Genomic DNA, 24,082 nt, shown 5'->3' with positions numbered 1-24,082 from the left:
CGAAAGCATCAAACGAGGCCAACGCACCATCAAAACCAAGTGACAGCGAACATACGCATAAACACATATGATCGAATTCGATAGGTAAACCAAAGACTGGAAAACACGGCAGGCATACAACAAGCGTACGTACGAGATTTGGCACATTGTTCGCTATGTATATTAGGGCTCCCTAAAATTGGGATATGAAATGCCGGGATAGCGGATCACCATACATGATCGAAAATATGCATATATGTATATATACCGATGTACCACCATATGTATGATAATGGAAAGAGGGAAAACGCATGCTAGCATGTAAGCGTATGTATGTACCAATAGAATACAGCGAAAGTAGCGTTAACTAGAATTCGATTTTTGCATTTCCAACTTTTATAATTGTTATTGTAAAATAACTGACTGCCTGCGTGCAGTCCTACATAACTTTATAACTAAGGAATTATTACAATGAATTGTTTTTAGGAAATAACTGTCCACCGGCGTACAAAATAGTATATAAGGGCGGCAAATTAACTTGTAAGATGAGAAGCTAGGAGATAGGCATACGAGTCAGTGGGCTTCTACCACTGACCAACACGACCTGAAGGTTTCTACTTCATTTCGTGAATTATTTTATATTCAGTAGGAGGTTTCTACTCCAACTGACGGAGAGCTAGCAGAGGGGTTCTACCTCAGCTACTCTTATTTAGACAGGGACAAAGAATAGGAGTAGCCCTTAAGGATATCGATCCTTTTTTTTAATAAACTTTATAACGTTTTCAGAACTCCTTCGTCTATTTATTTTCATCGGAATAGGTTCCCCCACCAAATATAGGAACCCTGGACGGACTGGGCATACCTCAGCAGGAATTAGTCCGTCACATATGGCGCCCGAGCAGGCTTAAATAAAATCAAGGAAATCATCAAGGCTTTACATAAAGGAAGGTAACAAGGATATACGGAAGGCAAAGCAACGAAGGCTAAGCAGACAAACTAACAAGGAAAGATACGCAAATAAGAAAATGGTAAAGGTATCATGGGTATATTATCTGACCCGAGAGGAGCTGGTAAGTTACCACTCGGAGTTCGAGCTGGATGATACGGGAACGGTAGACGAACTAAGGAAGCGATTGGCGGCGTTCGTACAGGCAGAAAAGGACAACGAGAAATGGCGTGATCGGCTTACAGAACTAGCTCTACAACATGCAAGGACGACATCTAATCTAAACAAACCACAGGCAAGTAGTCGTTCGACATCTCCAAGCGCTACGAGAACGGATGACGAGAATACAACCGGCGCACCCATCCAACACGAGGTCCCACAACCACCACTATATGCGATGCAACAGCCAGGCACATACGCAACCACTATAGACCGGGTAAGAAAATGGGGTTTAAAATACGACGGGGGCAAGGATCCTCTAGGGTTCATAGAACGCGTGGAAGAACTGGCAGAAGGATACGAAATAAACGTCAACTCGATACCACGAGCATTGCCGGAGCTACTCAAAGACAAAGCGTTGGTTTGGTACCGAAATAATAATCGGAGTTGGAAAGAGTTGGACTCATTCAAAAAAGATTTCCTAAAATTTTTCCTCAGCTCCAGATATTTTGAACAGTTGGACGACGAGATACGGGCACGCATGCAAAGACCAGGAGAGAAGTTTAAGGATTATGTGCTAGCACTACAAGGGCTGATGCGACATGCCGCCTACACCGAAGACCAAAAGCTAAACCGCATATACAGGAACTCCCGCAGAGAAATCCAGCTGTATGTTAAAAGAGGCGAGGTCAGCAGCCTGGAAGAATTGGTAAGTTTGGTAGAAGATTATGAAAATATTACCCCTGACAGAGATCCGATGCGACCAACGGCAAGACCATTTGTACCAAGGCGCCCAGAAGAACGTTACCAATATATACAGGCAGAGGAGCGGGAACAGCAGACAGAGAAACAACCATCCCAGAAATCAGACCCGGCACCAAGATACATCGATACAAACACGGCGTGCAGACGATGCGGAGGAGGCGGCCATGTCGCATACGGTTGCCGTAGCGCTCGCATCGAATTCTGCTGGACATGCGGAAAAGTAGGCACACTCACACGAAATTGTTGTAGACGAACGCAGGGAGACGGCCAGAGACCTCATTGGCACCGAGGAGTGGGGTCTCCCCAAACGCAACCTCGGGAAAACTAAACACGTTAAGACATACAAAGGGCCGGATCTTGGCGAATATTACGGTGAATGGCGAAGAGGTAGTAGCAGCAATCGACACAGGGGCGACGCGAAGCTTTGTAAGTGGAACATTGGCAAGAAGGCTGAAGACAGGTATATTCAAGGCGATAGAAACACGAGTGATACTGGGAGATGGCAAACCTAAGACGATCATAGAAGCGGTAGATGTAGAAGTGAGAATGAGTAACCAAGTGCTGCGAAATGAAATGCTAATCCTACCAGGACTAGTCGACGAAGTGGTGCTTGGAACGGATTACCTAGCGAAGGTGAACATGGAGATGAGATGCGGAGGACAAACTCTAACCTTGAACACAAACAATCAGGAGGAGGATGCGGTCACTTGTACAACAATGGTCGAAAGTAGAAACGAAAGTAGTCACAAAGATAACAGCCTAAAAGTTGCGAACACAGACGAGTCGGTGAGTAAATTTCTCAACAAAGAATTACAGATGTTCCAGGAAATGTCAGGTGTATCCAACGTGGCCACGCACAAGATAGTGATGAAAGACGACCGCCCCATAAAACAAAGATATTACCCGAAGAATCCCAAGATGCAAGAGATTATTAATAAGGAAATCGATGAGCTTATCGAGAAAGGTTGCATCGAACCTTCTAGAAGTCCGCACAGCGCACCAATAGTTTTGGCAAGGAAGAAAAATGGTAAGTGGAGACTGTGCGTAGATTACCGCCAACTAAACGCAAGGTCAGTACCAGACGCATACCCGTTACCCCGTATCCAACACATCCTGGATAGATTGAGAAGTGCTCGGTTTATCAGCAGCCTCGATTTGAAAAACGGATATTGGCAAATCCCCATGGAAGAAAACAGCAAACAATACACCGCATTCACTGTACCCGGACGTGGGCTATATCAATGGAAAGTAATGCCGTTCGGTCTGCACTCAGCCCCAGCAACTTTCCAGAGAGCACTCGATCACGTTATAGGACCAGAGTTGGAACCTTACGCATTCGCATATCTAGATGACATCATCATTACGAGCAAAACATTGGAAGAACACATAAGACACCTGGCGGAAGTATTTCAACGGCTGCGAAGAGCAAACCTTAAGATAAACCCGGAAAAATGTGAGTTTTTTAAGAAAAGTTTAAAGTATCTAGGTCATGTCGTTAGCGAGGAAGGCATTCACACGGACCCGGACAAGATAGCAGCCATCAAAGAGTTGACACCGCCAAACAATTTACGCGAACTACGAAGATTCCTAGGAGTGGTATCGTGGTACAGGAGATTCGTCTCAGACTTTTCACAAGTTTCACACCCGTTGACGTCAATGCTAAAGAAAGGAAGGAAGTGGAAGTGGTCGCAAGAGCAGCAGTCGGCATTCGAAGCATTAAAAGCCGCACTCACCCAAGCACCTGTACTAGCTTGCCCAGATTTTTCGAAGAAGTTTTGCCTACAGACGGATGCAAGCGATTTTGGCCTCGGAGCAGTGCTCACCCAAGGATCAGACAGCGAAGAACGAGTGATTGCTTATGCGAGTCGGCGACTTAACAAGGCAGAAACAAATTATTCCCCGACAGAGAAAGAATGTTTGGCAATAGTGTGGGCGATAAGGAAGATGAGACCCTACCGGGAGGGATACACGTTCACGGTAATCACAGACCACCTAGCTCTAAAATGGTTAAACGCAATAGACAGTCCGACGGGACGGATTGCTAGATGGGCACTAGAACTACAACAATACTCATTCGACGTACAGTACCGGAAAGGAAAGCTAAACGTGGTGGCAGATGCACTTTCGAGACAGCCGATGGACGAGCAACTAACTACGTTGACAGTAGAGCAAGGCAAAGACGAGTGCAAGTGGCTAAAAGCGAAGATTACAGACGTAAGAAAGGCTCCGGAGAAATTCCCAGACTATGTGATCGAGGACGGAAAGCTCTACAGGAGAATAGAGAGTCAAGTTGATGGTGAAGACGCAGTACCCTGGAAGCTATGTGTACCGACCCCACAGAGACGCAGAGTGCTGGCGGAAATTCATGACACACCAAGCGCAGGACACATGGGCGTTCGAAAATCTATTGCACGAGCGACGACACGATATTACTGGCCCGGAATGTTCAGAGACGTAAGGAAGTACGTACAGCAATGCCATGGATGTCAGGTATACAAACCTAGTCAACAACAGGCCGCGGGTAAGATGTTAACTAAAATTCCAGAAGAACCGTGGGCAACAGTGTGTGCAGACTTTGTTGGTCCAATGCCACGCTCAAAACATGGTAATACAATGGCATTAGTTTTCGTTGACAGATTTTCAAAATGGGTGGAGATAATGGCAATTAGAAAGGCAACAACAGAAAGCGTAGTACGAGGATTTAGAGAGAGAATTTTGGCACGATTTGGCATTCCAAAGGTATTAATCACAGACAACGGAGCGCAGTTCGTGAGCAAACGTTTTAAGAAGTATTTGGAGGAGCTTGGCGTAAAACACCAGCTGACAGCACCATACACACCGCAGGAGAATCCGACAGAAAGAGCGAACCGCAACATCAAGAGGATGATAGCACAGTTTTCAGGGATAGAGCAGAGAACATGGGACGAGCTTATACCAGAGATAACACTCGCATTAAACACAAGCGTATGCGAATCGACAGGGTATAGTCCAGCATATGTAGTACAAGGCAGAGAACCAAGGATTCCCAATAGCCTTTACGAAGAGCATACATTCGGTACAGGTGAGAGAGTAGCTAATCCAGCCGAGAAATCAATGAAGATGAAGCAGATATTCGAGATGGTACGACGGAAGCAAGAGCGAGCATCAGCGGAGCAAGCAAAGCATTATAATTTAAGAAGAAGGCAATGGCGACCGGCTATAGGCGACCTAGTGCTGGTAAAGGAGCATCAGCTGTCAAAAGCGGTGGATAACTTTGCAGCCAAACTAGCGCCCAGGTACAGTGGACCCCATCGGATAACGAACTTTGTATCACCAGTGATCGTAGAGCTAGACAAAGTTTTCAGAGGAAGGAGGAGGACAGCCCACTTAAGTGAGCTGAAAGCATACCACGCAACAGACGCCGCCGACAATAATGAATCCATAAAGCAAAGGAATGAACAGGGTAACAAGAAGAACGCTAGTGAAGATCAAATCCCGTCAACATCGTCCAATCGAACAACAAACAATATCCCCGAGGTACAACAACAGAGAGAGAACAGCGAGGTAGCCATCTGTGGTACGCTCACACGAGTCAGCGAAGAGGCCGAGAGACAACACGAAGAGGACCAAAGTCCGAGCCAACAACTGATAGTATATAAAGACGCTCAAGTGCAAAACAATACGGAGAATCAGGCACGAACATTTCCAGAAAATCAGGTACAGGTCGCTCGAGGAACCCAAGTACAGATCGCCAAAGGACCGATACCTGTAGCAAGATTACACCTAGGAAGACAGTTTGCTATAGCAGCCCTAAATGAACACACACCCAGAGACAGCTCCGGAATAACGGATTATTACGTGAGATTCTACTGCAACTCGAATCAAATCGGTAGTAACGTACACGCCCAACCGCAACAGTATCAAATCATACACGAAGAAATTTCATTTCAAGAAGTACCCGAACTTCGGATCAACCACTGAAGCGCGGTAAACTCTAACCACAATTACATAATCACATAAATATACCCTGTAACTAGGCTCATGATATACCACATTTTTTTTAAATCCACCATATACGGTGAGAGCACCCTAAGGAAAACCCACCAGTTTTTTATTTACAGTATAGACTGGAGTCACACACCGCCGATGGTAAGGGAAGCAAAACGCCAACAACGAACAACGACAGCGAAGTATTAAGCCGTATGGCCAGCGAGGTCAACGGCAGCCTCAACGACAACAACAACCATGACGACAGCGACGACGAAGGCAGTGTGAGCGAACACTTCTTCCGAGTACGGATCACACGCACCGGCACGGTGACCGTAAGCTTCGCTGCGGTAGGTGAGGGGGGAGTGTGAGGATCCCAAAACCGAGGGTTTTGTACCCTCACAACATATACCTATTTTTCATTTTTTCTTACATACATGTTATACAAGAATTGAATTTAACTCTGAATTTAACATTTATACATTTTTATGACATGAATTATACCTTTATGAATCACACGTCAAAACAAATACATGCGGGCGCATATTGAATTATTATTTACTAAATTGAAGGATAAACCAGACTTGCGCACTTTTGCACGCAAGCACAATATTTACATTTTTCGCCCACATAAGTTTCAAATATAGGTCACCCTAACATACACTAAAACATTTGGAAGGAAAATGGAAATGCACAAAAACATAAAATTATGCCGGTCAACCAACCCTTTGCGCATCCAATGCACTCAGCCACAAATACAACATACATAATAATTTGGATAAACAAAGATCAGCAGTAAAAGTCGCCAAACTAAGCGCTGCTACTAATTGGGACTTTTCTCTACATACTTACGTACAAGCATACGACACACCAACGCACGCCCTAAGCAGAAGCCGAAAGCATCAAACGAGGCCAACGCACCATCAAAACCAAGTGACAGCGAACATACGCATAAACACATATGATCGAATTCGATAGGTAAACCAAAGACTGGAAAACACGGCAGGCATACAACAAGCGTACGTACGAGATTTGGCACATTGTTCGCTATGTATATTAGGGCTCCCTAAAATTGGGATATGAAATGCCGGGATAGCGGATCACCATACATGATCGAAAATATGCATATATGTATATATACCGATGTACCACCATATGTATGATAATGGAAAGAGGGAAAACGCATGCTAGCATGTAAGCGTATGTATGTACCAATAGAATACAGCGAAAGTAGCGTTAACTAGAATTCGATTTTTGCATTTCCAACTTTTATAATTGTTATTGTAAAATTACTGACTGCCTGCGTGCAGTCCTACATAACTTTATAACTAAGGAATTATTACAATGAATTGTTTTTAGGAAATAACTGTCCACCGGCGTACAAAATAGTATATAAGGGCGGCAAATTAACTTGTAAGATGAGAAGCTAGGAGATAGGCATACGAGTCAGTGGGCTTCTACCACTGACCAACACGACCTGAAGGTTTCTACTTCATTTCGTGAATTATTTTATATTCAGTAGGAGGTTTCTACTCCAACTGACGGAGAGCTAGCAGAGGGGTTCTACCTCAGCTACTCTTATTTAGACAGGGACAAAGAATAGGAGTAGCCCTTAAGGATATCGATCCTTTTTTTAATAAACTTTATAACGTTTTCAGAACTCCTTCGTCTATTTATTTTCATCGGAATAGGTTCCCCCACCAAATATAGGAACCCTGGACGGACTGGGCATACCTCAGCAGGAATTAGTCCGTCACAATGTATCGTAAGAGTTCATATACATGTTTAAAAACCTAAATTTTTTCTATAACCTTAAGAATATTCTAAAAAATTTATAAACTTTGAAAACTGCATCTGAAATTATAAACCTTTAAGCCATTTTACGTAACAGAGAGATTAAAAGGGTTGCGCTACACAGCGTCTTGAATAATTTGGGTATTCTAGTCGCCTTTCGTGGCAGATTCTATGCTTCCCAAACTGGTGAGAATTTTTCTGACAAATTTGTTCTTTGCAAAAAATTTGATTTAATTAACCATATCCCGATCAATTTTATATAATGTTTGTGAGTTAAAGGCAGCTCAGTCGTTGACTTTACCTGAGCCATTTTTTTAGTGTATAAAATTTGGTTAATTTTGGTTTTTATGAATCCAGAATAGATTAGTATTGAAAATGATCGAAATTGGATGATAACCGAGACCATTTTCTCGAAAATTTTTACAAATAGAAAAACGCGATAATCTTACTTGCAACGTCCGATAAAGAGAAGGGTTAATCCAGTAAAAAAAAACACTAGGCAAAAAACTAGAATTGTCTTTGGCACCGTGAAGAAGGTAAGATGGATTTATTAACTAGAATTCAAATTTAATTTGTTCTATCAAAGATATAATAAACAGGTAAACAGTGTTTGTATAAATCTCGATTGTGTGCAAAAAGGAAGTCAATTTAAGCACGAAGTGAAAGTTACACAAGTTCTCATTCGAAGATATTAAGTCGTTGATACCAAAAACTAACACATTTCATCATTCGCCCCGAACATCAGTAAGTTTCGACTTGGTCATGGCTCAGGCTCTAATTGACCCGTGACCTTGTTTGAAAATTGTATTGTACATACGATTGATATTTTCCCAGTAATAGCTTCTGCAATATTAAACTACTTTTTTAATTCGGATTTTTATATTTGTTAGTCATGGGGTTTCTATTAGATTTCGAGAAATTTCCAGTAAGTTTAGCGTTGCTCACGGCATAATGAATTGTCACTTAATGAGATGTTCCGGCATGTGGCACGTATGAATTTCTACGAGAGTTAAAAATGTCTGCCCAAACACAAGCGAGAGTTTAGAAAGCCGAGAATTCGAGAACTCGACTTCACGCAAGATTCTTGAATCCCGACAAACTCGTAAGATTGGCGAGCTTCTCGACAATCAATTAAGCTCTTCTAATGATGCTTACTCTTACTTATATTTATGTAATTTTATCCATAATATTCAAAACTTTCATAGAAAAAACAAGAACTCGGTATCTCCCAAGATTCTCGAAACACTTGTTGGTATCCCAAGATTCTCGAAACACTTGTTGGTATCGTATCAAGTCAGTGTTTTTATCTATGCTTTTGTGGAAGTTTTCGCTTGTGCTCCATATGAAATAATAAGCCCTGTATTAAAACTGCCAGCGAAGCGATAAAATAGAATGTCGAGAAGCTTGCGAGCTTTACGAGTATTTCAAAACTCGAGAATCTCGCGAGGAGCTGTAATTCGCGAGAAATTTTTTCTCAAACAAACTCGAGAGATCATAAGCTCTGATGTTCGGAGAACTTAAATTTTCTAAGCTTTGTCATTCTAAACCAGTAAAAAGTCAAATTTGGTCATAACTACGCGCTGCTTATATCGGGGTCCAGAAAAGAATTATAGTGTTGTTTACTCTTTTTAGCAGACCAAAATTTCTAAAAGTTGCATCTTCTAAGAAAAAGCAAATTTTAAAAATTCCCTAGTGTTTTGGGAAACAAAAAACGATGTTAAATAAAAGATTTTCATACAAAAGCAGCTTGCACCAAAAATCAAAAAAATAATCAAATAAAATTTGGTCAAAAGCACACGTAAATTCGCTTCTTTTGCCTTCACGATCTGCATAAATTTCTCTAAGTTGAGTGATTTTTCTTCAATACTGCACAGATTTTTACAGAATATTACAAAGTGATAATGCGGCTGCGGATGTTGCATACAAGCAAAGATTTCATATATGTATTTGTTGTACGTAAGGCGAACACCACCGCGTACTGCCAAACAATGAAAGCTTACGATAAATTTTCCAATAAGCCAACATAATGCATCTATTGCTTTTCCAATGACACACATGCAACCAGCGTTGTACTTTATTATACATAGAAGAAAGGTAGTAAAATGAAAAGGAATAGCACATTAGCTGCTTATCTAACACTCTAGAGTTTACTTACAGCACGAGTGGTACGTTAGATTTTTCACTAAAATGAATATATCAATGAAAATTGCATTATGCAAAACACTTGAGTGGAACAAATCGTAAGCTAGAATACTTTATGTATAAATATAAGTTTTTGTTAAGCGTTTACTTATAACAATGGAAGAGGGTGAATAACGAAAATAAACAGGGACCGTAAATAGCTTTTACTAGTCAAAATTTAAACTACATAATTCATATTGAAGTGGTTAATGTACCAAAGTAAGCAAGTTCCCTATTACACCGACTCGCGATAGATGGATTGATTTTGAAATGGTAAGGTTAGGTTGAACTAGCCGTTGTGGGAGGATCTCATATAGAATGAATGAGTTCATGGTATTACCTGAAGTTTGTTTAACGACGAAACTGAAAAAATCCTATTAAAAACCAGAACCTATAATAAATAACTCCATCTACTTGGCAAATAATTGAAGCTTTTTAGGACTTATGCCACTCGCTGCTTTTAGATCTATCACTGACATGGCCTAACTTAAAAGCATGTTACGCCAGAAGGCAATGCCCAGTCAGAGTACCCCATCATAATCCCACACTCGATGTTGTGTAACTCTCGCCTTCTTTTATTGCAACGTCTATTGAGCAAGCTTCGAGAAATGCACTCTATCCTATCTATGCCCATATGCCCAGGGACCCAATGTAGTTGTATGCTTCTCTCTATCCCGATTCTATCAATCGTTTGAAAACCAGCGTACGTAGCAGAGTTGATAATACCCCGCTCTGCGGCACGCCATATCCCCTATCAGCCTCTAAAAGGTGTTAGGTGGTGATATTACTTATAGATTTTTGTTCCGATTAGCGTTTTGTTAACATTGGTGTTGTACATTGGTCGAAGCTCAGATTATCCGTAGAAAGCTTTATATATTGAAATCTGAAATGAAGAAGACTATAACTTCATAAAACTACTCTTTTGCCTATATATCTAAGTCTTGGATATATACATTTTCACACTTTTTATACTCAGCTGAGCAGAGCTCACAGAGTATATTAATTTTGTTCGCATAACGGTACCCCGTAACGGCATAAACTAATCGAGATAGATATAGACGTCTATATATCAAAATGATCTGGGCGAAAAAGGAAATTAATTTTGCCATGTCCGTCCCTCCGTCTGTCCGTCAGATCGCTATTTAAAATGAACGAAATCGGACTATAACCACGCCCACTTTTTCGATATCGAAAAAGTGCTATAATTCATTACAGAAGACGGATAAAGCGATGAGATTTGCTAGGTTGGTTGACCTTATGATGCAGAATAGAAAATTTGTAAAATTTTGGACAATGGGCGTGGCACCGCCCACTTTTAAAAGAAGGTAATTTAAAAGTTTTGCAAGTGTAATTTGGCAGTCGTTGAAGATATCATGATGAAATATGGCGGGAACGGTTGTCCTATTAATATATGTGTTCTAAATAAAACTTAGCAAAATCGGATGACGAAGATGCACGCTTTTTATGATAAAAAAAAAATAAAAAGTCAAATTTTAACAAAACATTTAATATCTTTACAGTATATAAGAAAATTATGTCAACATTCAACTCCAACATTTGTCTCCAAAGCTCTCAGCTGAGTAGGTAATATTCGGTTACACCCGAACTTAGCCTTCCTTACTTGTTAAAATTCGATTTGAATGGCATTGTGACAAATACCACAATACAAATAAAGAAACCACCCATACACCAAAATGTATATGCTAATACTGTTAATACTTAATACTGTTAATACTGTTACTCCCCTTCCTTTTCTAACAAGTCTCTTGAATTTCTATTTTACCATGTGTCAAGCGTGCGAAATAATGAACGAACGAAATCAACATTTCTCAGGTAAATGCATTGTTGTTGTTATTGTTATTGCTGCAAAAGCACGTTGCACGTAATGCATTTTTACAACGATAGCATCAGCAAGAACAATAACAACAACCAAACCGTACCAAGTTTAGCATATAACGGATGCTACTGGCCATTTATTTAGATTAGGAAAGTTTTAAAATGGCAGACTGAAAATACAAAAAGTAAAGTAATGGCAACAACAAAGCACTTTGGAAATCTGCATGTTTGACCATATATCTTCAAGTATATTTATTAAGGAGATATGCGAAGCTTAAAAGAGATTGTGAGTGCTTCGTTTTCGGATGTGTGCCGCATCAATATTGTTTATATAAAAGCTCAGAATAGCTTAAATAATAGTCCAACAATTTGCCACTTGAGTTGTTTTGAAATTTGCCTACATATACTTTTGCACAGATGTACATACACATACATGTACATACATCCTATCCTAATGCACATATATGATTTATTGAAGTAATATATTTTAGTGTTACTTACCTGTGAATTTGGCAACACCTTTGAAGTGAATATCATCTATTATCGTTGGCTCCGAACGTCCTTTGGCATTCATGGCGAATATAATCATACGATATGTGGCTGTGGAATCTAAGTTTTCAATCAGGAAGCTCACTGGAGGATGCTGCGAGAAGAAATAGTAATATGAAATACCTTTAGCCAAATATTGAAAAATCGGTATACTAAACATAAGAATCATTGTATGCACTGTTTTTTCAGTTTTCGACCTTTCCTAAGACATACTCTTATTAAGAGTATTAATATCAAACCTGTTATGTTGAGTTTGGTTAGGGTGAGGACCTCACATATGTAGAATGAATAACTCCATAGTAATACCAGAAGTTTGTTAAACGACCACACTGAAAAAACTTTCAAAAATCAAGATATATGGTATAAAATAGTTCCGTCCACTTTGCGGATGGTGGAGTCTTAGCCTGGCCAGTGCAAGGTACGAGCACGAAATGTGCTCAATCGTTTCCTCCTCCAAACCGCACTTCCTACATCTGCTATCACTGATTCGATATGACTGGGGCTTGAATCGTCGTGCCGTTCGTACTATTTATCGTGGCTTATTTGTTGCTTGTACAAGATTTGGAGCTTCCATATGGTATTGAACGGTTACTACTGCTCATGGTTTCAGGCGTATTCTGAGTATTCAATGGTGTATGTTGTTAGTGTGCTTGCCGGTGTGTCGTATTGTCTCTACGGATGCTATGCAAGTTTTGATGGGGCACCTCCTCTTGACTTGGAGGTTATGCAGAGAGCAGAATCCTTCAGATTGATAAGGCGGTTAAGCATACCGTTGTTGTTGCATAAATGGTGTACCGACCGTGCTGTCGAGGGGGGAAATTTAGCTAGTAAAATTCATTTGGACGGGGTTATAATCTCTAAACGGCAAGAACGTTGGGCATGCAGTTCTAATGGAAGGGTAACGTTCGAATACATCCGGGTCGTTTCATTTGTAGCAGAAAATCCAGATTGCGAATTTAATCTGAGCCTAGGTTTTCTGCTAACAGGTCACCATACTCTCAATGAATTTTTGCATAAGAGAGGCCTGTGCGAAACGGAGCATTTGGGTGCATGTTTTGTGTGAATGTACGGAGTACTCGGACATTAGAGATTTAAATAATTTTGGGTTTGCAGTTGATGATAATGGTTTCGATATTAGTTGGACTCCCTCCACTAGTCGGTCTGTTAGTTTATTAAATGAGTATGCAGTGGAAGTTTTTCGACGGCGTCACATTTTGGTGTCTAATGGTGGTTAGCGTGATTGGTTGTGTGTATGTTTGTATGAGGTCGGGCTGCAACCCCATCTCGTTTTTCTTTTTATTATTTTTATTTTATTTTTTTTATTTTTTTCCAGGCGCCTTACGGAGATGGTGGATACTCAACCGTTAGTAGTTTCCGCTGCGAAAGTCATACCAGGACATTACCGTGGTACCACGGGGAGCAGATATTCCGAGGAGCTTGCTCCGTTTCTGTTCGTTTGCGGTTGGCCCCTTTTGGGAGCATCGTGGTGGCTGTGGTTGATACTCGAATGCGGTAAGAGTTGGTCAGCCCGAGTGTGGAGTTGTATTGCAACCGTGCGCCATGACCCTTAGAAAGGAAGAGGTTTTAGATAGGCCTCCAACCCCACCGAGGTGATGGTGTGTCCACTCACATCATCAATTGGGACCAAGGTAGCGAGTCTTGGGGCGCACATGTATGCATGGATGCACCGTGAGTTTAGGCCAGCAATGGTAGGTACTCATGTAAAACTTCGATAAAAACTGTACCGTGGGGAGCAGGACAGTCAGTTGGGACCTGATTCAATGTAGCGCGGATGCTTGTATGCGGGTCTTAACTCCTGCCTTGAGGATTCGGATGAGTTGCGGGGCTGTGGTTTCATATCGCATTTTCGATTTTCCTTTGAATTTTTCTTAATACGATGAATTCACTTTCGTGGAAGTTGAAAATAGAGCATACCTAACGAAGCTATGCTATATATTCTTCGCTGGAGTTGGCAATAGAGCAATCTCTTTGGAGTAATGAGGTCATTTCAGCTCCCGAATCAGACAATAAAACATTATTTTAGGAGTAATTCGGTCTTCTTTGTTGGAAAGTTGGCATATAGTTTGCTTTTAGTCCGCCCACAAGGGTAAACTGCCTCTTTACTTTTTTTTTTTAACCTAAGCATAAATATCTCAAGTCAAAGAAAAGGTTGATCACATCCCAAAATTGTGACAAAAGTTACAAAATGTTGAATAAAGATTGGGAGACATAAAGAAGAACAAGCAGATGTCTATCGTTTGTTGATTACAGTTGATAATTGTAAGAGTGTGCTTGTGCTCACCCTTCTTTTTGAAATGTTTGAAACTGTGTTAGGCTCTGCTAACCGGCGGAGTCTGATCTAGTGTAAATGTGTTAGTGCCTGTGATTAATGAAGATGTATCTTAAGAGTAATTGTGTTAAGTACCTGGGATTGATCATATTTATGATGAGCCAAATCATTAGAACAGTTTTTTTTTTTATTATTATTCTCTAATACTTGTATTAGAATTGTGGAATTGTATCATGTATCTGATGAGCCCTAGCATTAGAACATGATACAGAGAGATATTTGTGCTTGGTATAGAATAGTAGTGGAATTTAAAGTGGCGCTGCCTTGCAGCCGAATGCCATTATCCTTAAAATGTTAGGAGCTTGGGTAGACTCCATGTCATACCAAGGTGATAATTTGTGTTTGAAACACCCGATTACAAGCTTATTTATTACCAATGATTTGGCTAGGAAGTTTTGAGGTAGGCAACATTATCAGCTCCATGTTGGGCCACTTATCATACAATTAGATACGTCTTTGACACCGTGGGGTTGAGCCTTCCATAGACAGGCACTCACGTTAAAATATATTGAATAATGTACTATCACTGGCTTTGGCTAATTTAAAGATTTCTTACAGTGTTTCTACCTCTTTGGTTACGGCTACTACTTCCGCACGAAAAACATTAAAAATAGCTCGCAGATTGAAGGATATATTAATTTTCAAATCAGCACAGTTTACCGCAGATCCTACACCTTTAATTTTTTTGGAACCATCGGCGTAAACGTGTATCACCTCGTCTGCCATTTAGGCACCCATGCACCAACCATCCACCACTATTGTGTCTCTAAGAGTCTCTTCGAAGTGCAGGTATGGAATTGGGAATTCTGCTTGTCCAGTAATTTGGTTTTTTTTCTGAGTTGCATATAATGTTTGACTGTGCCCTAGGACTTTTGAAAAGCTTATTATACACTATATCTTCCGCCTGCTTGTTTGTTTTGAAGATGTCGTAATGACCCTCTTCCGTAGGCAAAGATACAATAAGTACCTTTCAATCCTTTGTCAGTTTATTCAGGTTCTGACCCTGCAGAAGCCGCACCGTATCATATGTCTTCATAACTTATGGTATTCATACCATAACCTTTGGTATCATGGGGATCTATGCTATATCCACCACCTCAAACCGCGTGTTCGTGCCTGTCCTTTGGAGGTTCGGAATAACTTTCTCGCTGTCACACCTGTGAACCAACACTGCCGACTTAAAGGTCGGAAAGGGCTAACTTGGTTCTTTCAGCATCATCTTGAGCATTAACCTACAAAACTCTCTTTCTCAAGACCTGCTTATGTCCGATAATTTTGCTACGATTAACCAGCTCGACAGTCAGTGACTGTTTTGCTACATCACTCATACTCTCGGTAACAACCACCTCCACACTCGGTGACGGTTTTGCTAAATCACTTGTACTCTCGGGAACAACCAGAGCCTTAGTGTTACTTACCTTTGGCGCCTCCGAGAAAACCGCAGTTTTAGCATTACATCCATTTGTCTTATCATCTATTTCCACATCTGTGGCTATCAAGCCATAAGAACCTCCCAAGCTGGGCCGGTATCGGTCTCCGTTGGAATACAGCCGAATATATATCCCCTGGCTGCAAATCGTCAATAAGCAATTATGGGGGTTGCAGTTCTTGGTAACCGACATCTTGCCGCCCTCCTATTAGGTGGAACGGCGAAGATGCAAGCCTCTAAACCGCTAAGCCACATAGTCGGGTGCCACGGATTTCGGTCAAGCCGTCTCATCATCGACAAGCCCTATCTTAATGAGGCTATGTGAGGTTTAATATAAGCAATTCGAGAATCCGCAATCATTTACGATTTCCATGGAATGCTCGTTACTAAATTTTCTTACATATTATTTAAAAGATTCTTGCTTTGCACAAGTTGTCCGAAGTAGGCACAATTCTTCATTTACAAATGTTATTCTATCTTTCCTAAGAAAAAGTAATATTTGCATTGATTACCCTACATAGTAAATTAGTTAAATTTAACCTGTACTAACAATTAGATCGAACTTGAAAGAGAAACAACTTGTCTTTGCAATATTTTAAACCAAAGTCGTGGACGTATTGAATATACAAATTTGTTTGAAATTAAAACCTTAGTTATTTTGAAAGGGGTGAAATTAAACGCTTCACAATTTCAGCTGTAAAACTTTGCTCAACAACAAATTATAAATTACAAAGCCGGAAGAAATTTTTGCTAAAAAAAAAAAATCAAAAAGTAACACAAAAATTTGAGTTGACAACGAATACTCTTCAAAACTAAGGTGAACTCTTCAACTATGTCGTTAGTAACGAAGCAGTTTGAATGAAAATTCAAAAGTTAGCAACCGTGTTGTAGCACATACAAAAGAAAATCTAAGGCGCACAAAACCTTTATACCAGTGATGCACAACGCCGACAGAGTTTACTTGAAGAATTTTTAAGCACAGAAATCACGCATTGGCTGCAAAGATGACTTGATACGAAACTCTCTCCTTTTTTTGCGCTCTCACGAGGGATTTATCTCAAATTTGAGCTGGCAACAATCACAGATAAATCCCTCGCGCCAGCTGAAGCGGGTGCCAGAACAACACTTGTGCCAGCTAAAATGAAAAACGGACCAAAATTTCGGTGAACTTTAGTTTGACCTACAACTGTAGAATAGCGTTCAAAAGTTATGGGAACAAGGATAAAAATACTTGTTTTAGTGTAAATATTATTAGCTCGAAGGCGGAGGGTAAATATTATTTCCCATTCAAAAGTTATCGCTAAAAACAGGTTTTGTAAATATGCAGTCCCGATGCAACCAGTTCATTTTGATCACAGAACCTGGAACGCCAGACATGTAGGATAAACCCTATCCATTAAATGATGTTAACTATTGTATCATAGGTCCGATTTATTGAAATTTCAAAAGAATATATGGTTTTCATTTTGAGTTAAATGCGTTAAAATATTTGACTAATTAATTTAATAAAAATGTAAATTATTCTTAGATTTGTTTATATTTGACTCTATCTAGTCGTATTATTGTAAAATAAGTTTAATTAATTTTTTAATATTTTACGACTATCATTTCATTAAATGATTGAAACTATAATCGCAGAAATGTATGTCAAAAATACCCATATTCAGATCAATTCGTTTTTGATTATTTTATATTGGGCCATTCATTTTGGTTTGGAGTGGCATCATTGACAAATGTTATAAAAAATGTGCATTTTGACAGCGCTCTCGAAACAAAGAGTTGCAAATCCATTCATCTATGTTTGGCTGTTTAATGCTTGAAACACAAGCCAAAACTGATTTACTGCTCGCTTTACGGAATCTCTGTCACTGCGCTCACACGATATGTTGGTAAACGTCGCATGGTTTCCAGAAGCTCTAGAGTAAAGCTGGAGACATTGGTGCTTTATCGGTAACCGTATCGGTAACCTTTTAACAGCTGATTCGACCAAACTTATGAAAATCAATGCAATCGATTATTGGTGCCGCTAAGGTCGTAACCGTATCGTAGCCAACCAATTGGGTTTTGGTTTACCGTCGTAACGATAAAAAGCTGATTACGTTAGGGATACGGATACAGCGATACGACATACGGCACCAATGACTCCGGCTTAATTCATACGTATTCCTATTGTCTTTAGTTTAGTAGTCGCTGAGCACTTGGCGAAGCAATATCGATTGTGTGCGTCGCTTGCAATCAATGTTGACGAATGCAAAGATCGCTTGTTAGGTTATTTCAATGCGCACAAGGAAAAATATTTTATTTTGACCAACCCTTTTGCGCAAATGCAATGTATTTTATTGTATAAACCTTTCGCTTGCCATTTTGCGCATTAAAAAACAAAATAAACGATCTTGTCTTGTTGCTTGCTAATAAGCCAAAGAATTACGCAAAACGATGCATCAAGTGATGCGCGCGATCATTGCGCTCTCACTAACACATCTGCATTTCCATTTTGCCGACGTCTGCTCTAAAGTGCACTACCCCTAATAAACATTTTTGTAAATTCAGATACATTTGAGAATCAGTATATTTCTCGCATTTCAAACGTTAGTTTTCAAATGCATTTCAAATAACCGTTGTTGGCATTCTCAAGCTAAAAGGCACATTTTTAATATGGAATTTTCCAAATTGAGAATTTTTGGATTCTCAACTTTTTCCAAACGAGAATAAAGCGGAACGAAATGGAATCCACTGTTGCGCCACTTTCCGTAAGCAAATTTATTATTTGCCTCACTTCACTTTTAACTTGCTTAGATTTATGCATAATGTAGTACAATATCACTTAATATCATTAAAATGTATAAATACTCCCTTATTTTTCACTTTATGTCCAATTTCACTCAATAAAATCGCTTGTTTACATTTCCAGCCAAAGTATGCAAATTAGAGATCCACGAGTTATCAACGGCACTATCGACGACACTATCGATAGAATTGATGTAAATTAAGCAATATGTTTTATTTTATTTTTGGGTTTCATGAACACTTATTATGTACTTTAAAATTGGCGCAAAAGGTAGGTATTCACATTATTGTTAACGAAAATATTCCATGATATCGATGGTTTTCAGCCAGAATTGAACGAAATGCAAGTATATCTCAAACCATTCTCAAGTTGAAAAACAACGTTTGAGAAAAAGTCGAGAAAGTATTTTGTTTCAAATGATAAATAATGTTGAATATTAAACTGAGAATCAATGTTTTTCTCAAACATTTGAGATTTTTGTTTTCAGTGTTTGTTGGGCCGCTTTAAACAAACACATACGCATACGTATATTATGTAAGAAGTTGCGTTGAAGAGCATCTGGCTTAACCGATGCCAACAGCTTAGTATGCCAACATAAATTTGAGCGAAATTATGAAATACGCTGCGACTTTTTTGACTTCCTCGAGCGTTATTGCCTTTTTTGTACAATTTCTAATATTTTTCTTTGCAAGAGTTTAAAATATATTTAAAATATTGTTATGGCGCGGTATGGTAGTAATATCATAGGCGCTTATACTAGGCGTCACTTCAGCTGCTAGAATTATCTTTGTAGGAAGTGCGGGTTGGAGGAAGAAGAGATCTAGAAGCAGCAAGTGGCATAGGTCCTAGAATACTTATAGTTTTTGACAAGAGGACGGAGCAATTTTAAAAAATTGGTCTTGGTTTTCGATAGGGTTTTTAACTTTGGTCTTCTTTTGGTAACACTATGGACTCATTCGGTCTATGTAATATTCTCACAGATCGGCAAGTTCAACACATTTTCTCCGAATTGTAACAAATAAAGCAAACTGTGGCCGTCGAGGAGCTACACGGAGAACGGAGCATGATAAAAAAGGGGCTCGTGAGAAAGTGGCGCGCTAGAGTGAGGGCTGACGATCTTTCGAAAGGAAGTAAGTGAAAAACTAAATAAAGGTTGGCGAATATAAAAAGCTTGTACATCCTATTGCTATTATCGAATATTTGAAAAAAAGGGACCGCAGGATAGCCGTTTGTAGGAAAATTACAGGACGGTTACTCGAGCCCATCTAGCTGTGATCGACAATGAAACGACCGAGTCTAATGAGAATGGAAAATAATATGGGCATAACTTAACACTTAAATGATGTGAAAAAATTTTTTTAACAAAGACTATATATAACATTTTTTCGATCAACAAAATGTATTCGCCATATTTGTGACGAGAAGTGTAGATCTGTACATCTATGTGTTATTTGTGTAAATTGTTTATCAAAGATAATAACAAGTTGAACACAAACTGTGGAAGTTGTATGATTTAATTTTGTATTTTATTTTAGCACTTTAGGGTGGCCCAAAATACATGACCCCAGATGGATCTGGTGAAAGATGCGAAGAATTTTACTTAATTTATATAATGATTTTTTAATATTTGCACGGAAATGTCAGTCTAAATAAAAAAATTTAAAAAAAATAGGACTATACATTTTAGAATAACTTCCACAGTTGAAAGTGCAACATGAAGAAAAAACTCTTGCTAGAGGGCGAAGGGGAAATATGGTGGTAGAGTTTCAAGTATCAACGTTCAGATAACCTAGAGTCTCTCTACCACATATCTAAGAGCCCTACTAAAAGCCAATATTTTCTATATAAATTAAGATATTTAAAGATCTTTAGAATATTTTGTACAGAGATGGAGGAATATTGAGACCTCACGCTCATTACAGAGCACCTAGAGAATGCAAAGGAAAAAAGGAAAAAAAAATTCGCTCGCGTAAGGCTCCAGATAAAGAGCTATGCGTATATGTTTTTTCATATTAGATGTGATTTATACTGACATTCCTGACACATGTGTCTGCTGTGATTTTATTTCTGTTGTGGTCTAAATAAACAATGTAAATATGGCACAAGTGTCGTTGCTTTCAATTGGATGTGTACTTTGGGTTTTCTCTTCCATTTTTGTTAATGTGTCGTCGCTATCAGAATTAAAGACATTTTTTGATGTTGATTTCTACCGATTCCATAGCCCTAAGATCAAATTTATTGCCGGATATTTCCAAACTAAGGGCTTCCAACTCCTTTTTGAGCTGCCTGTTCTACAATTCACTTAACTTTGGCATACTCTAATTGACTTAGAAACCTCCAGAGTTTATTTAACAATTCCTCTATTGAAACCAATTGTTTCAAATAATAAGAATCTTGATAAATCTTGCCCTCTGTTTTCGTTGGAGTCACTAAACTATCAAATGATTAAACTCAACTCTTTAGTATGTCGAAATGATCCAGCACTACTGTGGTGGTATAACTTTTCAATTGAAATTGTTCGCCTACTCCACATACAATGTTTGAAAATAAAACTGAATGTGTGATAGTCAATCACTTGAACCACTCTCCTCGTCAGCCTTTTCTGTCCGGTTTTAGACTATTCGCCAAGAGCCTTCCCAATTAGTTTCTTATGTACTTCTTTCATCGCTGCAACTCATTTTCGCTGTTGCCCTATATGTATATGTGTAAGTATTGAGGTCTATGCTTTTTGTTGCTGTTTACATGTGTGTGTAATATTGTCTACGTTCTAAGCTACTGTGCGCCTACATAGCTATTGTTTTCTAATCTGCTAACATTGCTTTTGTGGTTGTGCGGCATTTATTTGATATCAGCATAATAATGTATCAGAGTTTCTAATGTTCAGTACATTTTGTAAAGGAGCACGAAGCAGAATGGAAGAGAAGCTCAGCCTAAATCTCCTTGAATGTAAGTATCTAGTTTTTTCCAGGCCTATTATTTCAGAAGGAAACTTTTAAAAATATCACCTAAATATCACTTCCTAAATTTCATCTGTTCAGTTTTCGACATACCCTAATGTGCCTACAAAATGTATTTTTATTGAATGTATATATGTACGTCAACGCTCATTTGAAAAAAAGTGAATTTGGTGCATAGCAGTAGAATCATACCCGCCGGTGCTAAAATAACACACAAGTTGTCGTATGAGCTGAACGTCAACGCAATCAAAAGAGCCCCGAGTAAGAGAACACATACGACACGTATCTGCAGCAACTAGGAAGTAAGAAAGGCAAGGAATAACAAGCCATCGAGCCCTGTAATATTTTGTTGTTAAAATTTTTTTTCCGAAATAAAGTTTTCCTAGAGACTTAAACTGAGTCCTTGACATAAACCAAACTGACAAAAATAAAATGTCAACGACAACAACAACCATAGAGATACACAAATTTATAACTGGTGAAAAAAAAAAAATTGTTGACGGTTGACTTTTACTTTGCCTTCATTATTTTTGAAAAATTTCTATGATTTACCCTGTTGCCCTACATATGTACGTATGTGCATACATACATATATATACATATATGTGTAGAGTTCATTGCAATGTAAATTAATGTGATTGCTTTTTCAAATATCCTTTTAGGATAATGAAGTGTTTGTGGCTATGGCATTCGTACGCATATGCTGACATTTTCTTCGAATGTCATTATCTGCAAAGTTATTGCAGTAGGATGTCGTTCTCAAAAAGTTATTCAAGTCTTTCGCATTGCTTGGTGGCAAAATAAAATTTATTGCTTCGACCGTTTTTGGGTAAGGGCAAGTCAACTTCAGACTAAAAGGAAAATTTCCAGCAACCTGGAAAATACCTTTGCAACGCTTTTGAGGTGATCTTCAGAATTTTTACCAAAGGCAATGATGTTGTGAAATAAACGTGGCAAATTCTTCAAATATGCTGCTAGGGTACGTCATCAATCATACGCTGAAAGATAGCGCGAGTGTTCTTCAGACCGAAGGGAAGCTTTAAGAAGTCATAAAGTAAACAAATGCGACTATGGCGCTCAACCTTTGGTTTTGGATTTTTTTCGGAATATAAATTAAAAGCATTTTCTTATCTATCATTCTCTCATATCCACAGGTGTTTTCTTACTACCATTCCCCTTTTGCGTTATATTATGAGCTTCCTGGGTCCCTGTTCGGGCGCCAATTAAAGACCTTATGTCATTGGTTGTAAAAAAAAAATAAAGTGCCAACTCCCAATGAATAGTAAAACTGTAATCCAAGATGCACATATTATTTGTTCAATTGTATTTATTTACTTAATACTTATTAAATTGATAAAATAACCATCCAACGGTATCTGCAAAACAAGTGAAAAGCTTTTCATGCAAGAAATTCGCTCGGAATGTTTACCAAATCACTGCCGACGGGAGACCCTGCTTACAAAAACTTGTTTCCAATTGAAAAAAACATTTTTTCTTAATATTCGATGTTGCTTTGTACGGGGCTGGATCACAGGATCCTTGGTATGCTAGGCTGAGCGCGATACCACCACGACGGCTGTGCTGTACGCAAATTTTAATTTAATTTTCCTCCCCTAAGCGTTTTAGCACTCTCACGTCTTCTTATGGTATTCTGATGATTTTGTTTTAAAATACAATGAGAAGAGTAGAAAAGGACGAATGGTACATATAATTTTTTTAAAAGCCAAAGTAATGAAGGTTTCAAGTGCGGGTCTAATCCTTGTAATGAGTTCCGGGAGGTACTCAAAGATATGATGAATGCCATCTCATGATGAAGATGGAAATAATATCAACAAACCAACTAGGATGGGAAACTAATAGCAATAGTCAACAAGCTCATATAATATGAAATATTGTCCACTGAGCTAACCACCTACGGTGGAGATAAATTAGTCAGTAGAACTTTCCAGTTATCCAATTATGTTTTTATACAAATATTTTATGTACGATATTGTAACGAATTTAATAAAATTCCGCTTATCTGCAACCTTTTGCTTACGTTCATATCGCTAAACTGTTGAATAAAAGACTCTAATATTCTGTATTACAAAATGTTCTTTATTAGACTACTTTGAAAATACTTCGCAATTAAACTTCACTTCGCAACTGATAGCGGGTTTAAATCAAACTGGTTACGGACTACTCAGCTTCCTCTGCTTTTATACTCTCTGCCCAAATGTCTAGACGTTTCTCCTTATAGAATCCTCTACCTGGTCACCTGCCATACGCGCGTCTATTTGTAGTGTGCAACCATATGCGTGTGTATATCTGAGCGAAGTATCAGCTGATGTTGCCATGCGTGAGTATCTCTCTGCTGCTTGTATGTATGTGTGTACATGATGAT

The 24,082-nt window shown here is 39.0% G+C and overlaps 1 protein-coding gene across 7 annotated transcripts in view; it reads right to left on the bottom strand.

Annotated features, from left to right (window-relative positions):
* The window catches only part of side-IV (sidestep IV), a 502,822-nt gene that overhangs the window by 31,696 nt on the left and 447,044 nt on the right, over positions 1 to 24,082 (bottom strand). For all 7 annotated transcript variants that reach the window (XM_067761095.1, XM_067761090.1, XM_067761096.1 and 4 more), the window contains one exon: positions 12,128 to 12,269. In XM_067761095.1, coding sequence (XP_067617196.1) covers positions 12,128 to 12,269 — 142 coding nt within the window. The remainder of the gene's footprint in view (positions 1 to 12,127; positions 12,270 to 24,082) is intronic.

The sequence above is a fragment of the Eurosta solidaginis genome, chromosome 1, assembly GCF_040869045.1.
Source record: "Eurosta solidaginis isolate ZX-2024a chromosome 1, ASM4086904v1, whole genome shotgun sequence".
Classification (NCBI taxonomy): domain Eukaryota; kingdom Metazoa; phylum Arthropoda; class Insecta; order Diptera; family Tephritidae; genus Eurosta; species Eurosta solidaginis.
The sequence above is the reverse complement of the archived record's forward strand: the minus strand, read 5'-3'. Positions and strand labels throughout refer to the sequence as shown.